Source organism: Oreochromis aureus, linkage group 15, assembly GCF_013358895.1.
Source record: "Oreochromis aureus strain Israel breed Guangdong linkage group 15, ZZ_aureus, whole genome shotgun sequence".
Lineage (NCBI taxonomy): Eukaryota > Metazoa > Chordata > Actinopteri > Cichliformes > Cichlidae > Oreochromis > Oreochromis aureus.
The window spans coordinates 37,959,380-37,983,177 of record NC_052956.1 but is presented as its reverse complement, the minus strand read 5'-3'; the positions used below and the strand labels follow the sequence as shown (position 1 = coordinate 37,983,177).

The following is a 23,798-nucleotide window of genomic DNA, read 5'->3' as shown; positions in this document are numbered from 1 at the left end:
GGCTGACTGAATATTTGCATTAACAAACATATACATTTATAAAGTATAGTGTGGCATAGTTGTAACTGCACGAGCTTGTGCAGGATACAGTTAAACCACAGAGAGTTGTTAATACCGTTTTATATGCACAAATTTAATGTTTCATTATTAAGATATGTAGCATGCACTTTTTCAGAAACAGCAACCGTGTAATGCCCATGGCCTTAAAATGTCCTCCAGGTGCTGTGCTGTTTGTTTATGCGACAGAGATAATTACTAATATACACACATAATTATGTATAACCTTGTAGTGTCCACAATGTACCAACCGTAGCCTCTACAATGACTCTTCTATGAAGACAACAGAATACAGGGGTAAGCAAGTGCAGGGACAAATGGACAAGTTGAATGCAGCTCTAGTTCCAGCTGATGGACATGAAACATTATAACTTTATAATTTGTTCTCGTTAAAACTAGCAACAGCAGCAGATACAAGTTCGTGTCTCAAATGATTATTTCAAACCTCTCAGAACAGTTTGATTGTACTCCACAATTTCAGCCAGGTTGCCGGAAAATATTAAGGCTGTCTTTGTAGGCCTGAAAGAGTTCAAAAACATCTATTTAAACTGCAAATAATGTTATATGATAGCGAAAGGTGTCCAATTAAACACTGAACAGGTTCAATTAAAGATATAATTGCCTAAGGCTACAAAAAAAGGCTGGAACGTGGAGGGGGGGGCTTCAAATGGTATCAAGAAGCGACACGAACATTTAGATAAGGAGGCTCTTCATTTCAGCAGTAATGTGCGGTCAGACTGCAAAACTGTAAGTGTGACTTTAGGAAGAAATTGGGGCTTCAGTGTACAGCCTGTGAGCCTCATGCAAACAAAGCACCATTGTACTCTGTGGAAAGATTTGACACACAGGCTTAAGCATAGCTCTTATGAAGATAGTTTAATCTAAGTATGGTGTAAATAAGCTACATATATAGTTATAAAGAGACTGATGGGAGAGCTGCATTTCAAAGGAAACAAAAAGTCATAGTAATGCTTAAAAAATGCATAGACATGACTCTGGAAAATATCTGTTTAAAGGATATGAGTGAAATGGCGAAATGTGTGCCTACACTGTGGAAGCTGTGCATATGAATACTGATGGCTTCTAAGGCTCAGTGTGATTATGTAATTAGTATGGCATTCACAAAATATCATAATCATTACCACCTGGTATCTCTTTATAACAGCAAATTAGGAAATGATTCTGACTTTGGTCGTTCGGTAGATGATTTAGTCCTAAACAAGAAAAAGCACCTTTAACCTTCACAGGGGTCACCCAGAAAGAAGTGCTTCTAGGCCCTTCCCTCCTAACTGGCCTTGACTGTTTTACATGCTGAAGTGTTGGACATCCATCCATCCATCCATCCACCCACCCACCCACTTATCCATGTCAGGGTCATGGGGGCAGCAAACTAAGCAAAGATTCCCAGAACTCCCATTCCTCAGGGACACCAAGGCATTTTCAAGCCAGCTGAGATATGTAATCTCTGCAGGGTAGTGGAACCATAACAGGTACGATGCTGTGCTTTCCAGGTTACAAGAGCTGGCCCAATTTTTCACTCTCTCTTCTGTTCCACCTGGCCTCAAACATCCTTGATTTTTGTGGCTTTGCTAGTTTATGTTTAATAAATTATAATTTATTTATGTAAACCTTTTGCGTGAACTCGCTCCTTGCCAGTTTGTGACAATCCTTTTGCATCAGTGCCTCTTGATATTGAGAGATAGCAGTCCTGTTTGAATGGAGAACGGCAAAGTCAGCATTAGGATGCAGAAAGTGTTGGTAGTGCTATAAGTCACACACCAGGAGGTCCAGAGGTCCTTATCAAATGTCCGTATGAGTCGGAGTAGGAGTGAGACTGTGTGACTACTGCCGTAACCCAGCAGCAGTTGCATCAGGGGACATGTGAGCACCACTCTGACACAAGCAACCTGGTTTTCATTGTAACCTTTCAGCACGTAGGATTGTTGTGCATGTGTGAACAGTACTGTGCAAAAGTACTGACCCTTTCATTTCTCTATATTTTGCTTCCAAAGAGACGAGCTTTCTTGTCATTTTTAAAGTGGAATTATTTTTTATTTATTTGTAAACAAAGAACCCTTGAATTATTTGCCTTTTTTATGCTCAAATGATTAATATTCCTCAATCAATGTTGTGTCTGCACATAAAAGACGACTTAGCAAAGAACCAATTTTCAATTGGATCTTTAGGCACTTTGTTATCAGCAGCCTGTTGCAAAAACACATCATTTGTTCCCTTTTCTTTAGTTGAAGCTACAAAAAACACCAAAGATAACACAGTTTTAGAGGAATAAAAGAGCATTTTTGCACTAACACGGTGATTCCCAAAGACCTATTAGTTGAAAATTTGAAATATCTCTGTATAGTATGAAGTGTGTTCTTAAAACGGCTGAGCAAACTTGATAATTGTAGGACAAAAGAATAAGTCTCAGGCCTTAAAAAAAACTATCTACAGCAGATGACCAGTTCCTGAAAGTCCTTCAGAAAATCCAGCAAAGACCTGACACAGGACCTGAGAGATGCGTGTGGCCCTTTGGTTGATCCATCTACTGTTCACCAAAACCTCATCAGAAGAAGAGGTCATTCCTGAGGAAGGGAAAAACTGGACTGACTCAGTGGCAACAGGTCTTATGGAGCGATGAATAAAAATTAGACATTTTTAGTTCAAATTGTCATCAGTAAGTATGGAGGAGGTCAAACAGTGAGTGTCTACAGTCATCTGTAACTCACAGTGGAGGCTCTGTCACGGTTTGGAGCTGCATGTCTGGATAGAGCACAACATAGTGGAAAACTATCAGTCATGGATTGGTCTCCCCAGAGCCCAGACCTCAACATTAGTGAAGCAGTGTGGGATCTTTACAGGAAATGGACCAATAGACAGCCAACGTCTACAGAGGAGCTTTGAATGGGTATTAGTAATTGTTAATTTGTTCAATTTTTGATTATTATTAATTAATATGTTCTGTATTTTTTATTTGATTTACTAATTTTTATTCTTCTTATTCTTTTTATAGAGTGAATTGTTTTATTGTGAGTGCAGCCACCCACATAATGTATGAATTTCCTTTGAGATTAATAAAGTCCTATGAATGTTCTTCCAGTGAACTACAGCGGCCCCTCGTTTATCGCGGGAGTCACGTTCCAAAAATAACCCGCGATAGGTGAAATCCACGAAGTAGCCAACTTTATTTTTTACAATTATTATCGATGTTTTAAGGCTGTAAAACCCGTCACTGCACACTTTCCTCAGACAGGCATGAACATTTTCACACTTCTCTCTTGTTTAAACTCTCAAAGTTCAAACCTTCGTAGAAAAATAAGTCCAGTATTATAGAATGAAACCAAAGGCACCCACGGTTGCCTTTGACAGTGCAAAACGTTTCTTTGACATTGTTGTGTTTGTTGGGGAGAAAACTTACAAACATACAGTGCAGCTCTTCAGAGTCACACTGCTAGCGATCGAAGATTTATGTACATTTGACAAGATGAACGCTTTCTGTACAGGAGACACGGCATGAGATTGATTGACAATGGTCAACACAATGCGCTGTAAAAACACAACAACAACAACAACAACACCAAAATCCAGCATGCATGCATGTACATGCACAAAAAATTCCGCGAGACAGCGAGGCCGCGAAAAGTGAACCGCGTTCTAGCGAGGGACCACTGTAATCCTAAAAACTACTTAATGAAATTGAAGAACAATGGCGGCCATGACTTTCAAGCTTGTGAGAACTCCATGTTTGCATACAGCAAAATATAAAGAAATGAGGCGTAACTCAAGACTTTTGCACAGTACTCTATTTTAAACCAAACAATGCTTAAACCTAACCATGTAGCAAGCGAAGCCTATCCAGGAGGAAGACCTGGAAAACATCCAGCAGACACAGGGAGAGGACACAAAAGCAAGAGAGAAACGCCACAGCTGACAGGAGGACGGAACCCAGAACGCTATTGGTACCACAGTGCGCTAACAGTGCTAAGTAGCATACCCCTGTGCCACTGATAGAAACGTAAACGGCAAAAGGAAGCTGAACTAAACAGCGAGTGACAGTCATGTCATTTGTTAGGTAGACTGCTGCTGTATCGCCTCGATTACGCTTCAATTTGTCTTGATATAAGAAATGCATACATAATTACCCCAGTGACCTTATTTCCTAACTATGCAATCTAGAAACTGCATTTTTAACCAAATTATAGCGTTAAAATGAGGGTAATTAGCAAGTTAACTACTGCTATTTGAGCTAGAGAAATTGATAGTCATCACTTAGAAATAAGGAGCTTGCTTTTGTCTGTCCTTGTGTGAAATCAAACATGTATTGTTTCAGAAATTATTGTGAATTTTGAGTGTTAAATTTGCCACCGTAATAATTGTAATCTGCATGCAAGGCAGGAAGACTTGACAGGTGTAGCAGTAGTAACTCAGTAAAAATAGCAAGCTTTCCCCTCTGTGTCAACGCCACGTCACACCCACTGAGCTGCAGGGCCACGTGCCAACATCTGGCGCATCTGTGATTCACTTTATAATGTAAAAAACATCTTAAAGGTGGCGAGAGCTTTGATATATATGATGTAAAAGAAACGTACTGAAGTTTGTTCCATCAGGAGCATTCACTCAACAAACTCATTAAGTCTTCACATCCTCTCTTCTAAACCTCGATGCTCGTTTAAGCAGCCATGTATCTCACAAACACGCATTCTTCATGGATTAGGCGTCTACTATCATCATGAATAAGAGATCTAATCTGGTGTTAAGTCTCACACCATTAGTTAACCTCATTTTTGGGTTTTTCACCAGTTTGGGGCTTTTTCTAGCACACTGGCACAATTCCACCTCACAGTCAAATGTCCGTGTTTTCACACAGGTTGCTTCACAAATCCGTGTACACAGCAATGTTATTTCTTCTTGAGTGGCGAGCCACACAGAGCAGGGACCTCCCTCAGGAGACAGAGAGCATTTCATTTCACACTGACACGTTCACCTCTATCCTCACCATCCCGCAGAGGGCTGCTGGGGTTGTCAACCGTGGGGAAATGAAAGAGGAACTCAACCTTTTGCCAGAACGAGAAAACTACATTTGTGACCACAAAGCAAAGCTGGTAACAAAATCGCTGGGATCTCTCCAATTGGGAAAGTTATTCATGTTGTTGTATTTCAATGTCCCCGTTCTATCTTTCATGCAGTTTTGCTTCAAAATAGCCCAAGGAATTATATCACCCTCAAGTAAAGGGTAAACACAGAGGGCATAAAAAGACAAGTCTCGCTATATAGGAGGAATAAAACTGTAATGGCTTGTTTCTTTCCCTCCGTATTTAGACGGAAGGGGTGAACAATATACTGTAGCTTTGTTTGTCTTTGGTCAAGTCAGGGTCAGCCTTCCAATAAAGCTCGCACGGGGGCTGGTAGCACTCAAATAAATTGGATTTTATATGCTTGCCATGAATATAAGGCTCATCCAATCTGGAGGCCGCTCTGCACTTTTTAGAGCATTCATGATACCCTCAGGCTTTTCATCTCCAGCAACGCTTTGGCATATCACTTCTCATTATTTCTTGCTGAATCTTCCAATCGAGCCAATTTGAGGTAAAACACGACACAGCTGTTGTTCTCCTGAGGTTGAATTTGAAAGGTACAATGGATATGGAAAGAAAGCGATAGGCGTTGTTTTCTATTTATTCACGTCAGTTGTTCTTTTCTCGTTCCCCCGAGTATTTATTAATCTGTTAACGAGCAGGGAGCTGATAGACATTTTAGGCATAGGAAGTGATAGCTTTCCTTTTAAAAAAAATCCAATTATAGATTTCTTTTATTCTATTAAATCAAGTCTGTTTGCAGGAAATGTTTATATCCCCACCGTGTGCTGTGTTTATGTTGCCATTTCATTAACATTTTGTCTTGTATTTGTAATAAAGCAAAGGATAAAGCCACACAGGTAACAACTTTGAACCATTTTACTCCTTGTTATCAGTAAAGCAGCACGTGTGTGATTGCTTTTTCAAAGATGGCAAAAGTCCAGAGAACGATAAGTGTAAGACATCTAGGTATAACAACAATAATAGATTCAAGTCAAAAAAGTTCCATTTACTTTGGGAAATTTTAAGTATATATTAGGAGCAATTTAGCTACTGAGGCAATAGTGGTGACAACGACGATGTCCAGCCAACGGCCTAGAAGGTGGCCGGACAGGACGAGGTGAGGCAGAACCAGCCGGCATGGAGACCGCAGGTGCAGATACAGCAAGACGGGGTGAGGCAGGACCAGGCGAAGCTGAAGCCAGGGCTGGACTGGGACAAAAGAAATCGGCCCGGGCATTTTGACTAGAGACCGGCCCACCAGGATAGAGATTGAAAATGTGACGTCACTCAGGGGTAAAACCGCAAAGGATTCTGGGAACTTGTGGCAAGAGGTACTAGCGCACGCAGGCTTTCAATTGAACTCAGTTACACAGCGATAGAAAGAAACCCAAAAAATGGCAAGAAGCTCTTGTATTATTAACTGCAATAGCCGGTCGCATGACAGCCACGAGAAGCCGACGGGTAAAGAGATCGTTTTTTTTTTTTTTTGTTTTGTTTTTTTTTTTTAAAATCGGATAACGTCGTTGAAGAGAAATTTTTTAAGCCATGTTTCCAAAGTAAGAGCCGACGGATGGTCTGGATATACCAAATATAACGTCTCAGAACACTCCAGCTCACATGTTAGTCTGCTCCAAGCATTCCCACAAAGGTCAGTGTTTTGTAGTAGTTAATACGTCATTTTTCTTAACATAATTGGTGATATAGGTTACAAGCAAGTCTGGCGCTGAACAGAAATTGTCGCGCTATGCTCCTTTATTTATTGTGCATAAATAGTGAATTGTCCTGACCCAATATTGTGTTTCGCTTCTGTTATTACCACGGTACATTGACAAAAACATACTTTTATTCACAGGATAAAACAGTTGTTTTGTATCACTAATTGTCCAGTGCGATTACAGCATACAATATTATTGTCACTGCTACATTTCTGTAATGCGTACCAGAAATTATTTCCACTACTAATTAATTACCGTTGAGCGCAAAGGTTATATTAATAAACGGTTAACGAATGTGTATTTATGACGACGATTTGTGAGACTGGTAAACTTACCTTTGTTTGTACGATGGTCTTTCGTTCTACACGGTGCATTTCAAGGTCCTGTACCCATCCGTCGGTAAACTGTACCTGGGCTTGTTGCAGTGACCTGAAGGTACTAAACTTCATGAGTGTATGCACTCACTCCAAGAACCGTATAATTATAAATCTGAGCGTGGTGAAAGTTGGGCAGCACGCTAACGTCTTTTGTCCACTCTGTGTGCTCGTAAGGGTCTGACCCTCTCACTCCTTTGATTTTTTTCCTCGTATCTTTTCTTTGCCTTTTCGTCGAGTCTGTCTTTGTACGGTCCGGCATTATTCTCCTTTGTTTTGTACATTCCTTTTTTGTGCGGCAAAGAAAAACCAAGAAGGTATTGGAACCGGAGAATGTGTCACGGCTGGGGCAGCAGTCGTGTTGTGGATGAATGAGGACCCAAAATGCAGACAGCCGACTGATGATATGAGTGAGCGTTTATTTACAGAGTGGCAGGGCGGCAAACAGGCAGTGAGGGATGACAAATAACTGAAGAAGACCTAAACTGGGATAAACTAAAGAGCAAACCTGAAGTCATATGAACTGGAGAATGCAGAGAAACGCAGACTACACAGAAGAACGCAGACAAACGCAGACTAGCCGACCACAGGCACAGACTTACACCCACTATATATACACACACACACAAACAAGGAGACCAGGTAATGACATACAGGTGGGAGCACAGCTGATTCTAATACACAAGACGACCTGAGGAGACAAGCTGAACACGATGACAACAGACACCGACCAGAATAAGACAGGAAATCAAGAAAATAGACAGGGCACAAGGGGAGGACACAGAATACCAAATCAGAATACACACGAGGCACAAAATGAACTTCAAGGAAACACAAAACGCTGGGTCAAAATGACCCAGGATCATGACAGAATGAACATTTTGCGGTGCTGCAAATGCTTGCATTTGATGCGGTACTTGTTTTGCCACGAGTTCCCGGAATGCAATGCGCGAAAGTCACGTGATCTGTCAATCGCTATAGGAAAAACCATAAAGCCTTTGCATGAAAACAACTGCTTTGATGTACACTGCCTTGTTGGTATATATGTATCAATCTAATAAACTTAAACCTACACCATCCTTCCTATTCTGGATTTTAAACAGTACATAGCAGAAACAAAAAGACTGCTTGGTCGAGTTAACCTCCTGAACTATCTACAACACATGGTAGAAACCTTAAATTAAGACCAAGAACACTAGAGGTGAGACATGATCATTAATTAATATTAAAATTAATAAATGGCAGATTTAGTGATATTTTCATAAACAACACCTTTCCTTTTTTTGTTCTCCATTTTCTTTAGTTCGTCTATAAGATTGCTAAACAAGGGGGAGGGTGCATCCGGCCTCCTCGGCTGTAATTGGTCCAGCCCAGAGTTGATCATGACCAATTGGCCAATCCAACACCTTTCATTATATATACCCTTCCTAAAAAAAAAAAAAATCCATCGGCCCATAAAAACAAAAAATCGCCAGCGGCCCACCGGGCAAATGCCCGGTATGCCCAATGGCCAGTCCAGCTATGGCTGAAGTCGTAGCTGAAGTTGGACCAGGCGAGGACGAAGACTCGGAGGCTGGACCGGGCAAGGACGGTGCTGCAGGCGACGGCGTGGGAGCCGCAGGTGGTGGCGACGAAGGCTGGACGGGCCCCTCGGACCCTCCAGCGGAGACGAACAAAGGCTGGTGCGGTTCTCCAGAACCCCCAGCGGGAACAGAAGGCTGGACGGCCCCCTCGGACCCTCCAGCGGAGGCAGAAGGCTGGACGGGCCCCTCGGACCCTCCAGCGGAAACAAACAAAGGCTGGTGCGGTTCTCCAGAACCCCCAGCGGGAACAACAGATGAAGGCCGGACGGGCCCCTCGGACCCTCCAGCAGGAACAGGTGGCAGAACAGGTGACGGAGGAGAGGAGTGGCAGTGGCGAGGGCGCCGTTTCCTTTGGGATGAGGGAACAGGAACTGGTGGAGAAACAGAAACCACCTCCTCATCCTCCGACCACATAGCTGCCAGGAAAGAGGCTGGTGAACGGACAGGCAAACAAGGTCCCGGCTGGCGTGTGGAAGGAGAGGAAGTCCGTGGCAGCGTAGAGGCAGGTGAGGAGTGTATGTCTTGCTGAAGCAGCGATGGGGAAGAGGTAGTGAGTGAGAGCAAGCTCACCAGCCCTGACTTGCTCTCTCCAGGCAGTTATGGTGTTCTCCAACTTAGTGTCCTTAGCAAACCGAGAAAGCCGAGGGTTATGCCGAATGACGGCATCCACTGCACTCAGGCCGACTGCCATGGTCCTCAAATCTGGGGATTGGGCGATGCGGTCAAGCAGGCTCACCATCCGCTCCATCTCAGCGTTGTACTCCGAGGAAAAAGAGTCTGCGGGGTCCATGTTCTGGTCGCGATCTTCTGTTATGTGAAGGCTGTGTGCACGTAGGAGTGGTAGTAGGAGGACCCAATGTGCAGACACTCAGAGGCGGAAAGTAACTCAAACTCAGATTTATTGCTAAACTCAAAAGGTAAAAAAAAAAACTTGCACATAAACTTACTCAGACAGAACACACAGCAAGAAGAGGGTAGATCATGACACAGACACAGAGAAACACAGGGCTTAAATACACAGAGGGAGCAATCAGGGAATGGGTAACAGGAGGGAAACACAGCTGGGGCAAATCAGGCCTAACGAGGCAAAGGAAGCAAAACCAGACGCATTTACATGAGACACGGACTTTCAAAGTAAAACAGGAAACGTAACACAGACTGAACGACAGACACAGACTCTGACTGGACACAGGGAGACAGCAACTAGAGAACACAGAGACATAAACCATAAGACAGAACTTAACAAAGAAACCAAAGAGTAGAAATGATAAATAATATAATAAACTCAAAACCCTGGGTCAACGACCCAGGCATCCTAACAATTAGAGATGTACATCAAAGAAATGGTTCTCCCTCCAACAAGCTACTCTCTCACCAGTTGGACACGGCAGCTTAGACTACCTTACAATCAATACAAAGACTCTATAAACAGGCTCTGAAAACATTACATAAAAGGAGCAGAGCACCTTCTAGAGGTGATTATGAAACACCTCTCAGGAAAAGAGTTTGTGGGTAGTCTGGCTTTTCTTATTGAGAAAAACACACAGACAGTATAATACATGGACGCAGCTATTGTGACATCACACACTGCTCTCTGAAGAATCTATGTGAGCATTTGCCAGCTCGGCTGCAAAAAAACAGATGTGAGGAGGAATGGCAGGTGTGGCCCAATGCTAATGACTTTGATTGACAGCTCGTTATCACTTTCATGCTACAGATAGTTATCCATTTTAAAACATGGTTGGACCAAGATTTATAAAACAGATGTTTTTTTTTCAATATGACCCAAAATGAGTGACTGAAACAGTAAACGCATCAGGAAAGACTTCTATAGGACCTCAAGTATGTTGGTGGCCACAGCTATCGCCATCTAGTGGCCTTCAGAAATAATACAGGTTTAGGTGAAGCTACAGCTAGGCCTGGACTGGGACACATATTCATGCTTCCAGGGCTTTATATTAGTTGTTGCTGGTACTTCTGTTGATGTTGCAGCAGCTAACATCTAGATTAATTTGACACATTTTGATACATCTATTTCTAGTTTATTTTTTCATTTTGCGCTTAGCTGTTTAGCTCCACCGTTTCACTTTAGTTTGTCCATCTTTATCAAACACCTCTTCCAAACTAAAGTCTGGGGAGGGGCCAGTCATGTTAAGAGATCTGACTAGGAAATCTGGTGTCAGTAGTAAAAATGAAAAAATGAACAGGAGTCAGTGCTTGTAGGGCCAGTGTGCAACGACCCTTCAAACTCACCTGTAGGCTGCAAAATTATAATTATAAAAACATTTCATTGGCCCTCCAGCCCACAAGTGGCTCTGCTCACAGAGCAAATTCTGGATTACTGGATAATCAAATCTAAATCTAAAATAACAGGTAGAATAGTACACACGTTCTTCAGCTAAGTAGCAGTACAGTTAAAAACAATTTATTAAAAGCACCCAGCATGAGAATGCATTAGAACACAAACAGTATAAAAATAAAAAAACAAAATAGTTCTAACACTGACCATGAACACCAGCTGCTCCACAACAGTCCAACACAGTGTATTACATAGTGCATCACATCAGCTTGTGTCTTTTATTAAACCGCCTGGTATTTGTTATACAACCTTTGAATAACAGTTAACATTATTCAGTTTGTTTTACAAGACTTTCTCAGTATGCAGGGTGCCGCTTTAGCTCAGTGATCGAGCAGGCGACCATATGCCCCATGGCCTGAAGGCAGCAGCCTGGATTCAAGTCCAACCCACAGCCTTTTGTTGCATATCTTCCCCCCTCTCTCTCCACTATCCATTGAAGGCAAAAAGTAATTTAAAAAAAAAGACTTTCACAATATGAAAAAAACATAATTCAGCAACGCATCGTTTAGCCTGTTTAGCTTAGCATGGCTTACATTTTTCTCCATCTCTGAGTGAAGTTCTCTGTCATTGGTCTGTCTCTCTTGGAAACAGAGCAGCTGTACATTTAACTAGCAAACACACTGTGAGACAAACTGCACACACACAGTTTGTGTTTGCTAATATTTTTCAAACCGATACAATGGCATTTCAAATTATCTGTCACATAAAAAATGTTACTCCCTTATGCTTGCTCCTTTTCTGTAGCACTAGCTAGATGCTGAAATACCACAACTGCAACTTACAAACATCTGCACCAAAAATGTAGGTGCAGATGTTCCCACTTTAACCGGCAGTACCATAAACAATATCTCATCATGTGCAATAAGCACCAACAATGCAAATATCAGCAGGATTGTCTTGTATGTGATATTGTTTCCTCATTTATGAGTTAATGTCTGAAAAAACTGGCAATCAAAGGCATTAAACCTGATGAAGCAAGCCCGTTTTGAGAATGGAAGTAACAGAAAATAGTGATGCTTGTCTTAAAATGTAGGAGGTAAAATTATTAACACAAAGTACAGTAACAAAGTATCTGTACTTTGACCATGTCTCTGCATATAGATGTATATAACTGAGGTCCTCTGCTTGCTTTGGTATAATAAGCAGTTGTTCATACGTGCACAGGTTCATGAATACTTGAAACAAATGCTCATTTTAGAATCAAACAGATAAACTCCTTTGTTTCCCACACTGATAAAATACAAAATACCTCTAATGATGTACACAAAGACAATAATGAGCAGCCGGTCTGATGTTCTTTTTGGTATGCATAGGGCAATGCAGGTAGTTAGAGCGGAGGCTCTGGAGGTGTGGTAGGTAATCTATTTCTCTCTGCCAGAAGGTCAGACAGATTAAACCCCCCTATGAAGATCCCAGTTTTCCATGACAGCTGTCTGCAGGGGAGCTCTAAAACAGAACTCTCAATGAGATGTAAAATTAACTTCAAGTCATCTGGTGTGAAGGTCGTGCCTTTGTACCAAAAAGAACAGCCGCTCGACGTTCTCTCCCTGTAACCAATGCATTTTTCAGGCTCACATTTCAACAGTAGAGACTGAAGTGTTATGAAACAGTTCTATGTGCACCTTTTATGATGAAGTGTACATTTGTCAAACCCCCCTAGAAATTAGATCTAGTTCCAGCTTCTGCAAAATTGATAGTTCCGAACATCATTTTTAACCAATCTAAAATGACATCTCCTTTAAAAATAGGAATTTTAGTAGCATACATGCTACTTTACCGCATTCAGCCGGAGCTCTCTCTGCAAGCGTTATCTCTTAATGTCTGCTTTTGCATGAGGGGAAAAAAATCACCATTTGGTAACAGTATTTTCTCTCCTTCATTTCACACCCGTAGTCAAAACTAGACACACGTATTATTATATTTTTTACTGGAATAAGTAAGGGTGATACTAACTTCAATTGATGTTGATGCTAACAATATAATTTTTGTTCTGATGGATGGTAAACCATCGATAAAGTCCTCTTCATTATAATTACCTTGTCCGTGTAATAACCACATTCAATTCAACCATTTCAGCCTCATTTGCTCAGTGATTCCACCTTAAATTAGATAACCCCTATTAAAAAAGTGGGCTCGATATTAAGTGATTATCTTTGATGACCTTTATTATTTTTTAGAATACCTTAAAAGGTCACATCAATCCAGGCATTAAGATTAAATCCCAACAAATTAAATTTGTTGCTGACATTTAAGCTTTTTTATTGAACAAGATGTTGTTTACAACACATTAATTGACTGTGATTTGTTCAGGCGCTTTTCACAGTAAATTTGAATTATTCGACGACACCTTTAATTATTTATTTAGAGAGGAAATCTTCCGAATGTGTTCAAAACTGTTTTTTGCCACCGTCACTGAGGGAAGAAGACAAACAAAGTAGGAATACGAAAAAGCCCATTTATTATTTCACATTAATTTGATACGTTAACTACCACTTTCACCAGTAAGATGATTACAGTCAGGTAGAAGAGATAATAGTGGCATATTTAACAGATGACATTCCCGCTTCACTTGAGGCACTTATTCTCCACCAATCTGTCTAGGAGTTTGGGAGAAGATGAAAAATTAATGCAGAACTGTCAAAGTAGTACCGAAGTTTCACCTGTTCTTACTGTAAGTGATAAACAAAGAAAACTATTTTGATTAGACTAGAAAATGGATCACCACTTTTTTTCCCCCATAAAAGAATCAACTGCTGTTAGGGCAGCTATGTGCAATATTAACACTGCCTCGAGGCTCAACATGCTCGAGTGAAAGAGGCTTCGGCTGGAGCCCACAGCATCCGGGAAGGTGACTGAGATGTCATGCTGCTGCGATGTTCACAGTCAATGGTACATATGTCTGAGAAAAGGGTGTAAAATGTAGGATGAACATTAAAAACTAATGAAATGACTGTCAAATCTGCTCCAGCCTACAACCTTTGCCACAGGTCACTCTTGCATGCATACCTTTTCTCTTTTATTTCACATCAGTCAAGGAGGATAATGCATTTTAATAGCGCTATGTTTTGTGCCTGCACCCCAGACTGCTGTCAGATAGAGCGTCTCACCATCACAACATTGGAAATTTAGCTTTCTAAGACATAATAAGCAGCAGAAGTGGTTTTAATGGCGCGACTAAACTTTGGTAGGAACACTTAAATGTAAAAATGAAATGAAAGGGAGTCAAAAATACAGTCCGGTGCAAGATTCAGTCCGCCCACGGTCACCACTACTACCTCAAGCTCCTAACACACTGTGTTGGAATACAATATGTGGTTGTTTCAGAGTCATGAATCAGTTGAATTTCATGGCTATTTTAAACACTAACACTAGTGTTGTGAATGGGGCTTTTGCTCAGATATCACAGTGCAGGAACACTGCGGTATCTGTCTTTGCCTGGTGGTAAGTGTCCTTTCTTAGTCCTGGGGTGAAACTTCATTCACTTTGAGGAGCTTTTCAAAGCAGCTTGATAGACGACTAAAGAGATTCTTTTTTTCCAGAAGGAAATAAAACAAGTTTTCTACCTTGAAGCCCGCCAAGAGTCGTTTTATGTAATTTATGATTTTGAATCGACTTTGAATCAGCAACTGAGGATTCATGGCAAACACATATACAAGTCTGTGACAGAGCTGTGGCCTCCAAGCGAGAGGTTTAACTATAAATATATATCACAAAATATATAATGTATGTCTGAGACCCAAGAGCCAAAAGCAGAAGAGATATATAACCTATTGCTTTAGTGTCACTTGCCATTTTGGCTTGATAACAAAGAGTTATCACAATGGAGCTATGGTAAATCGCACTTGATATCCATTTAAGCCGCTGAAAATCTGCTGCCAGTACAGGTCAATCCATGCAAAGTATTCAACTCAAGAAGTATTGCGAGGGATTTTATGAGGACACGAGCCTAAGAAGGATTCTTCGAAGAAATGGCGGTTCAAAGGGCTTAATCTTGGCAAAGACACTAAACATTTACCCAGAGTAAAAAAAGAGAAAAAAGAAGAAGGTTTCTGGTGCATGCAGAGCGGGCCTTTGCCATGTTAGCTTACGCAATCAAAGAAAGCTCACAGGTGCAGCTGCTTTGCCTGTGGCTGCTGTTTGAGAAGAACATAGAAGAAGAGAAACCAAAGGAGCAGCGAGGCAGCGTTACACCTTCTTTCCCACACTCTGAGGCTCTTAGATGACTTACAACGCTGTGCGAACCGAGAACAATGTTCATTTTAAAATAAATTCAGAGAGACAGAATGCGCTCAGACGATAAAAACGTAGCCATCAAACTGCTGAAAGCAGCAAATTACAGACAGGAAAAAATAAATAAACAGGAAAGTGTTTTTTATTTTGAATATAAGGAATATTTACCAATGATGTCCATCCACTTGATTTTTCAGTAATCTTTATAAACAGAGAATCATATGACTGTGCAAAATAGCTTGAAGCGATGCACACACACCAGAACACACATCGCTCCATTTTACAGCTAATGTCAGCCTGTCAGGCTCTTTGGGACCTTTGTTTTGGTCTTCAGAAACTGCTGTCAACTCTTTGTGTTGTCAGTTCGAGGGGCACTTCCTAAGGGGCCGAAACGAAGCAACTGTAGCAACATGTGTGTTTCAGATTCAGTCATTGCTCTCATGAATCCTTGAAAACCTTAACAATAACCATAGAGACCTTTGGCAAAGTTTCGAGATATTTGTGAATTTTCCAGTCGGATATGAGACATTTCTTGTTTATCTAAGACCAACAAAATCACAAGTATAGCCACAAGTTGTTTGTATTATTTTCTTGGAAGCGGGGTGCTTATGATCAGTAAATTACCAGTTTAGTGTTTTGAAGGTTTTGTGTGGCATCATCCACTGCTGGTTCCCAGAGTCTCATTATTATGTAGCCTAAAGGTACTGAATACACCACGGACCACTCTGCATCCTGCCAACTGGGCACTCAACAGTTCCAGACAGCTGATCCACATTTAAGAGATGAGAATTAACAAGAAACTACAATCTTTCCCATAAAGATGTCAGTAATGCTTTAAAGAGAATCCCATCTTCAACATGTTTTGTGACAGGGCGAACTTTTCACTTTTTCCCTCTTTTAATTTCACTTGTCTGGCTGTGTTGCACATCGTGGGGAAAGTTCAGCGTAAAAGCCACTCATGGGACAAACAGATCAGTTTCTTGCTATATTTAATGACTCAGAAGAGCTTTTTGAAACATGTATGAAATGTGGTCGATGCTGTCTGGAAGTACAAATCAGCTATGACTCATGAGTGCTGTAGGTTTTGTCCCTCATGGCCAGCGTAGGAAGAACAAAGAAAGGAAAGGCTCAAAATAAATCACTGCTTGAGGGCTACATACATCAAACTCCATAGTTCATTCAAAATGTGTTTTGTCCACTATATCTATGTTATAAATGTGCATTTGGACTTTGACAGTAAGGCGCAGTTTGAGAAATGTAATACATTACTCTCTGCTCAAACAAGTGGCAGTTGTTGAACTATACCATAATGGAATTTCTTATGTGAAACACTAAGGGCAAAGGCAAAAGCACTGTGGCTTCCCGGTTTTGTGTATCCTAGAAAGTCGGGTCAGCCTTTTATGTTGAAGGCTGGATGTCATAGCTGATATGGTGTTTTTGTCAGACTCTCCAAGTGGACATTCAGCCTACTTTTCTTCACCACGCTATGATTTTTAATATCAACTTTTACAGAGCTGAAACTCGACCATTCTGCCAAGAGATCTTCAAACCAACTTAGTGTTGAAGGTAAACACACTTTACACGTACAGTGGGGTAATAAATATTTGATCCCCTGCTGAATTTGTTTCTTTGCTGACTTACAAAGAGATTCACTTTAATGAAGAGAGAACAACAACCACAACTGCAGGAAAAAACACACTACATAAATGTTATCAATTAATTTGGATGTCACTGAGTGAAAAGAGTAGTTGAACCCGTAGTGAAAACGACTTAGTACTTGGTGGAGAAACTGGAGAAAGTCAGTCACAGCTGTAAGATGTTTCTTGTAGTTGGTCACCAGCTTTCCACACGTCTCAGGGGGGATTTTGGCCCACTCCTCTTTACAGAAACTCTCTAAATCCTTTAGGGTTCTTGATTGCCGCTTGGTAACTTGAAGCTTCAGCTCCCTCTACAGATTTTCTACAGGACTGAGGTCTGGAGACTGGCTAGAACCCTCAATGACCCTACTGTGCTTCTCCTTGGTTGCCATGCTGGAAGACTCATCCAAACTCATCTTCAGCGTTCTGGCTTGAGGAAGGAGGTTCTCGTCTAAGATTTTACAGTCCACAGCCCCATAAATTGGTCGCTCAATGCGGTGAAGTCATCTTGAGCATAATGTTTCCACCTCTGTACTTCACTGTGGGGATGGTGTTCTTTGGGTTATACTCAATATTTTACTTCCTCCAAACACGGGAGCGGGTTGAGTTGCCAAAAAACTTGATTTGGTTTTCATCTGGCCACAGCACTTTTTCCCAAGCCGTCTCTAAATTATTAAGAACTATACTAGAAAAAATAGGATGAGTCTGCTGACTGTGGATTCTACCCGTGTAGTTTTGTGTGGATCGACCATCTTTTTCATGATCATCCTAACCCCATGAGATCTCGCATGGAGCTCCAGACTGAGGTCGACTGGTGGCCATTTTGCATTTTATCATACCAACAGTTCTCACCTTCTCACCAAGCTTGTTGCTCCAGACTTGTGCAGGTCTGCAATCTGTTGTGGCCAGGTTATAGCGGCTCAAAAACGTATTTCACTCAATGATGTGCTAATCAATTTATAACCTTTATGTAGTGTGTGTGTGATTTTTTTCTGGATTTTTGGTTGATGCTCTGTCTGTTTTAGTTTTCTTTCAAATTAAACTGAAATTTCTTGTCTTAATTTGGGCATTAAAATACAAAAAACCCCTAACGTTATGACAATAATGTATTTATTTATTTGCCCTCTTTACACCACCACAGTGGGTTTAATGAAACCGCAAATTTTTATTGATTAGATATATTGATAAGAATTTGTGAGAAAACATCTAAAAGAGCTGTTCCAGTTCTGGAAAAGAAAAAGGGAAACTTTGGGCAGGTGAACTCAAGATTAACTCGTATCAGAATGACAGGAGGAGAGAAGTATGAAGAAAGAAAGGAACAGCTCATGTCCTGAAGCATACTACATCATCAGTCAAGCACAGTGGAAGCAATGTTATGGAATGGGAATGTAAGGCTGCCAGTGGAACTGGGTCTCTAGTGTTTATTGATGATGTGACTGCTGATAGCAGTAGCAGCACGAATGCTGAAGTGTACAGGGCTATGCTCTCTGCTCAGATTCAGCCAGTGTTGCAGACCTGATTGGATGGCGCTTCACAGTAGAAATGGATAATGACCCAAAGTGTGCTGGAAAACTTCTGCAAAAGAGTTTCTTGAGGAAAAGAAATGGGACTTTCTTTGATGGCTAAGCCAGTCATCAGAGCTCCGTACTGAAGAAAGTTAAACATATCCAGTGCTTTTCTGTTATTTAGATTCTCTTTCTCTAACATTGACAGTCAGGGTAAACATTCACAGAAAGCTGGTTATCAAATTGTTACGTTTACCCAGGGTATCCAAATGTGGCTATGAGAACATAGAAGCATCTGACCAATCTAAAACATGGATACGTGTACTGGCAGCGGCGCAGCTGATTTCACAAATGAGGATAAAACTTTGCTATGGGGAAAATATAAAGAGCTTAAACACATAATGCAGGCTGAAAGGAAGACAGCAGCTGCAGACAAATCAGTGTGTGAGTGAGAGGAAAAGCACTGTACAGTAGCATAATATTAAAAGTGCTGTATGAATGTCAGTGTGCTTTCAACATTGTAGTGAGTAAGACAGGAAAATAGCTACTACATCAATAAAGTTTAACCTGTTTGAAGGTGGGAAGGAAAGCTCCGTGTAAGTTTAACAGACTTCTCAATATGACAACTCAATCGTTAAAACACAGGAGAATCTGATGGATTAAAATTGTTATTGATTTGCTGCTGTAGTAATAATAATTATTACTGTTTCAACTACAGCCCAGCTGGTGTTTAATGGTCTGAGAGCAAGTAAAGGATAAATATATAAACAAAATTCTAATGTAGGCTTAGTGTACATGCAAGTTTGATATAAGGTCCACATAGCAAATAGCTGTCCTCTATTAGGATCATTTATTAACGGTTATAAGACAATAAAACTGTCGTAGAATTATTTGCACGAAGAGCCAAGAAGTAAAGAAATAAAGTTGAATCCAAAAATCTATATTTATTACTGATGCTTTTCAGGGAAACACAAAGACTTTTGATGCTATTGGAAAACTTTAGAGGATCCTACCATCTGTGCACAGAGGTCTTTCTAGAGTGATGATGCAATTTTGGGGATAACTCACTGATCAGTAGGCACTGATTTCGTACCTTTTGATCTCTCAAGAACACAACCTGCCCGACAGCAGGTTAGGTCTACAGTGTAAGTTACCAAGGCGCCCAGTATGAGGTGTTCTGCCTTTGTAGTACAGAAAACCAGGGTTAACCCTGAAGTTACCCGGATAAGCCCACACCCAGCTTAGAATTACAGGCCTTTCACCACAGTAGAGCAGGTTTTCACTTAGAGAAGACAAAACTGAAGGCCGAGAGACTCCCAGACACGAAGCAACCCAAGGTGGTTGCAGTGAAGGCCTAGCAGAGCATCTCAAGGGAGGAAACTTCAGGCAAAGTTTTACAATTACTGCTGAGGCTCTCAGGACTGTGTACTGTATACAAATGACTGTGATTCATAAGTAAAGTGATACTTTTGTTAAACTCCTTGAATTAAAGCTGAAAGTCTGCATTCCACTCGCCTCATTTGATTTAAAATATGCTGTGTTGGTATACAGAAGCAAAATTACAACAAAATGTTTAGTTGTCCAAAAACCTACAGCGCGAACTTAAAGTGGTATGAATGGTATGAACTAGTCAATGTCTATACGTGAAGAGTATAGACATTGACTAGTTTATATATTTAACAGCAGTAAAGAGACTAAATTTAGATATTGATAACTTCGCAGCTGTGAGAATAAAATGATAAAGAAACCTTGGTCTACACAGATTCAAGGCAAAAGTTTCACATTAGAATCATTATGACTAAGGCAGAGTGAGATTTGAAAAACCTACCACCAAGTTAAAACTGTATATCAGAATAAGCAGCATCCTTAAAACAATGGCTCAGGAAAAGCTGGTGTTACCTGTTCTAAACTGCAACTCTGAACTTTATTCAGAAGAATTAAAACACACCAAATGCTGCATTCGTTTTTTTTCCACCTTGTTGTGTTTCTAATAATAGATAGCCTAGATCCAGTACAACATATCCATTAAAACTGGAGATGAATGGGGCAGTTTGACATCACTCTTTATCATTATTTAATCAAAATACAGCTTTTTGCTGAGTAAATTTGAGATTAAAAATCGGATCCTTTGAACAGGACATCAATTATCCTTGCATTTTCCCTCACGGATCGCTCTGGTGTCCTGTTATCCAGGCTGCGAGGATGCAGTCACCAGAGCCGTTCAGCATTTCTCTGCTTCGCTGTGATCGATCGGCACGGTTCCCTGCTGGACGTCATCCATTTTCATAATAGCTAACCAAATCACTATTACAGAAAAAAATGACCATGTTCTTAACTACTTCAGGAAACAATAGCCTTCAATATGCTGCCTTACTTGTACTAAATTAGTTTAATCAGCTGTGGTTGGCGTAAAGCAGAATGCTGTCACAACTTGCAGAAAGATAACAACAAAGCAGTCAGGGAGTGTTCGCTTCACTTCAAGTTCATCATTCAGTCACAGCAGCCAAGATAAGCCAGCGCATGTTTCAGTGAGTTTGGTTATACAGTAGTGGGAACACTCCTGCTTCTGCATAACAGTCTCCATTAAGCAGACAGATGAAGAAGTCTATTCTTCCTGGTGGTATTAATAATAATAGTGCTAATATATTTAAACCTGCAGGTGGAAACAAGCTGCACAAAGAAAACTTTTTATGTGTTGCTTCATTCACTCCTTATTAAAGCAAATTGCATGCATCAGTTTCCCTCTAGCTCCGAGAAGACAACTGTCTACTAACACCTGGAGGGAAACGTCTGTGGTATCCATTACTCAAAACAGCTCGCACACATCGTGATAGTCCAGCCTTGATCTCTTTCATCTTGTTCATAATTCCTGAGGTTATTACCAGGCTGGCACTCGCACATACCCCCCCACACCTCTCTGGAAAGTGCACTACCACTAAATGGAGTCATCGTAATTATAGCTTTCATGCATGGAAAGGTACATTTTCTCAGGTAATTTGAAGGGCTCAGAGAAACTGGGGGGAAAAAATCAGCATTGTGACTGACAAGGGAAGGATGGAAATTATCTTCCTGTCTCAGCCCAATAAAAACACCTCTGTCACAAAACCAGAGCATGAGGATTTCTACTGGTGGCATTATCACAGCTATTAACAGCAGAGGGAGCTTCAGTTATGCAAATTACAATTGTTTTTGTGACAAGATGAACTTTTCACTCCCCCTGCTTTTAATGCTGCTTGTCATGGAACATTGGTTGTTGACTCATTTCCAATATGGTGAAATGTCCCCTGTAACCTCTGGAAACCTGTTTTCTGGCTCTTTGTCACTGCTAGCCCAGCAAACAGAAATCTGCCCCATTCTCTCTCTCTTCTCTCACCACTGAAATAACAATTTATCTTCTTGAATAAATAACCAAAGCTGGAGAGGCAACTTTCACAGTACCCTGAATAAATTTACAAAGGATCAAGGCTTCTTTCCTAATTTTAAACCAAAGACAGGGTATCGCTTTAAAGCTTGTTTCACTATTAAAAACTGAAGCAAAAGCCTTTCAGGAGTTTACAGTCCTTATTTCATTTCTACTAACCTTGTGATAACATTACAGACTTCGATCTTTACACTTTTGTCCAGTGAGCTAAAATATCATAAAACTCTATTGATCCCCTTGGGGAAATTAATAAAATAAAAAAAAGTATAAAAGAGAATTCAGCAAGAAAGTGTAACATAGGAATCAGAGGAAAGTTACTTTTTTGTATAGGATATCAGCTCAAAACTGTAAAATAAAATCAGTAACAAATCAAATCAAAATACTAGAATCTGCAGTGGCTGCAGGGATGAAAACAACAACAACAACAACAAAACAACAGGGATTAAGACACTGTGGATTAACATCTGTTACTTTATTTTGCTTGAATCAGAAAATGCCCTCAGTTATCTGACTGGCTTTCTTTTTTTAAAAACACTTTTTCTTTCAACAATATGTTAAGCCTCATTTTTTAAAGTCATTTTTATGCACACGTTCTCTGGAATAGGCATTCAAGGTGACTGCTTGATTAAGTGCCTTCTGTTGCTACAATCATAGTAAATCCACAGAGGTTTTGCTCATGCCAAGAATTTAAGGATATTTCAGCGCACTATGCCAATATTTCACCTCGTAGAAATGTATGTCATTTCCATGGTTATGGCCAGACAATCTGTATTGTGTAGGCTAAGTCAAAAGGCTTAAAGCAGCATAATGGATGGGGTTTACTGCTCTAAAACAAACTTTCCAAGTCCCTCTCGTCCTTGTGTGTATGTGCTCTGTGTTTGTGCTATGCTGGGGTTTTCCCTGTTTAATGAAAAAGTCCCTTTAGTAGTGCAAACTCTTCAAGTCAGCAGTAATTATCTTTTCAAAGTATATTGTGGATGACTTCTAGAAAAAAAAACAGTTTGCGTGCATAAGCTGTGATTTTAAGGACTCCCATCTGGAGTTGTGTCTTTACAGTAGCAGTCTGAAAGCTTTCCAGGAGTTTTCCTATGGGATCCACCTGCGTCACCGTCAGTAAGCTCCATTTCCACCAAATGCTCAGACTGTTCATTTCCTTATAGGGGGAGCTTCTGCAGTCGATATCTTTAATTGCTCCTGGGTTGTATCAATACCTTCCGGTTTTGCTGCTCCATCACGAGCCACTGGGAACGGGTTGCCCGGGAAACGGCCGCATGGCAACAGGATCAGAGCCTGGGGGTTGTCTGCTTCTAGGTCTGCTCCCATTTTACATCGCATTTCCTCACTAGATGGTGTGCAAGCCACTGGAGAGTACACTTCCCCGCACAGTGAGCTCTACATCCAGCCAAACAAACCTGGGAAACTATACAGCGGATCGTTTATTCGCGGGGCTCCGCAAAAGTGTGGAAATAAAACGTCGTTCGCGTTAAGGTTCTCCGTTTTTTTTCTTTTGAAGCTAGCCCAGATCGCTTTTCTTTTCTTTCTTAACAACAAGAAGACTTGGGAAAAGCGACAATAAAAACACAGCTGTGATGGACATAATGACTGCGGTGCAGGATGCTTGTGTCTCTGGTCAGTGGCTTACTGCGATAATTCTCAGCCTGTGCTGCTTTCTGCCGTCCTGCTTGCCCGCTGGACAAACTGTGGACTATTCCTCGGTTGAAAGTGTGGTCAGCAGACAAGGCGACACGGCACTGCTGAGGTAAAGCGAGATAACACAACTTCACTTTCTCCTTTCAGAGTTCTCAGGAGCTAAAAGAAAAAAAAAAAGCTAAACAAACGCAA

General features: G+C 40.9%; 1 protein-coding gene across 3 annotated transcripts in view; it reads left to right on the top strand.

The window, feature by feature from the left end:
* Positions 1-22,459: 22,459 nt before the first annotated feature.
* negr1 (neuronal growth regulator 1) overlaps positions 22,460-23,798 on the top strand; it is a 165,761-nt gene continuing 164,422 nt past the window's right edge. The window contains exon 1 of one of the 3 annotated variants that reach the window (XM_039599138.1): positions 22,460-23,715. In XM_039599138.1, coding sequence (XP_039455072.1) covers positions 23,546-23,715 — 170 coding nt within the window. In that variant the 5' untranslated portion in view covers positions 22,460-23,545. The remainder of the gene's footprint in view (positions 23,716-23,798) is intronic. The other 2 variants (XM_031756233.2, XM_031756232.2) reach the window with 2 other exon arrangements.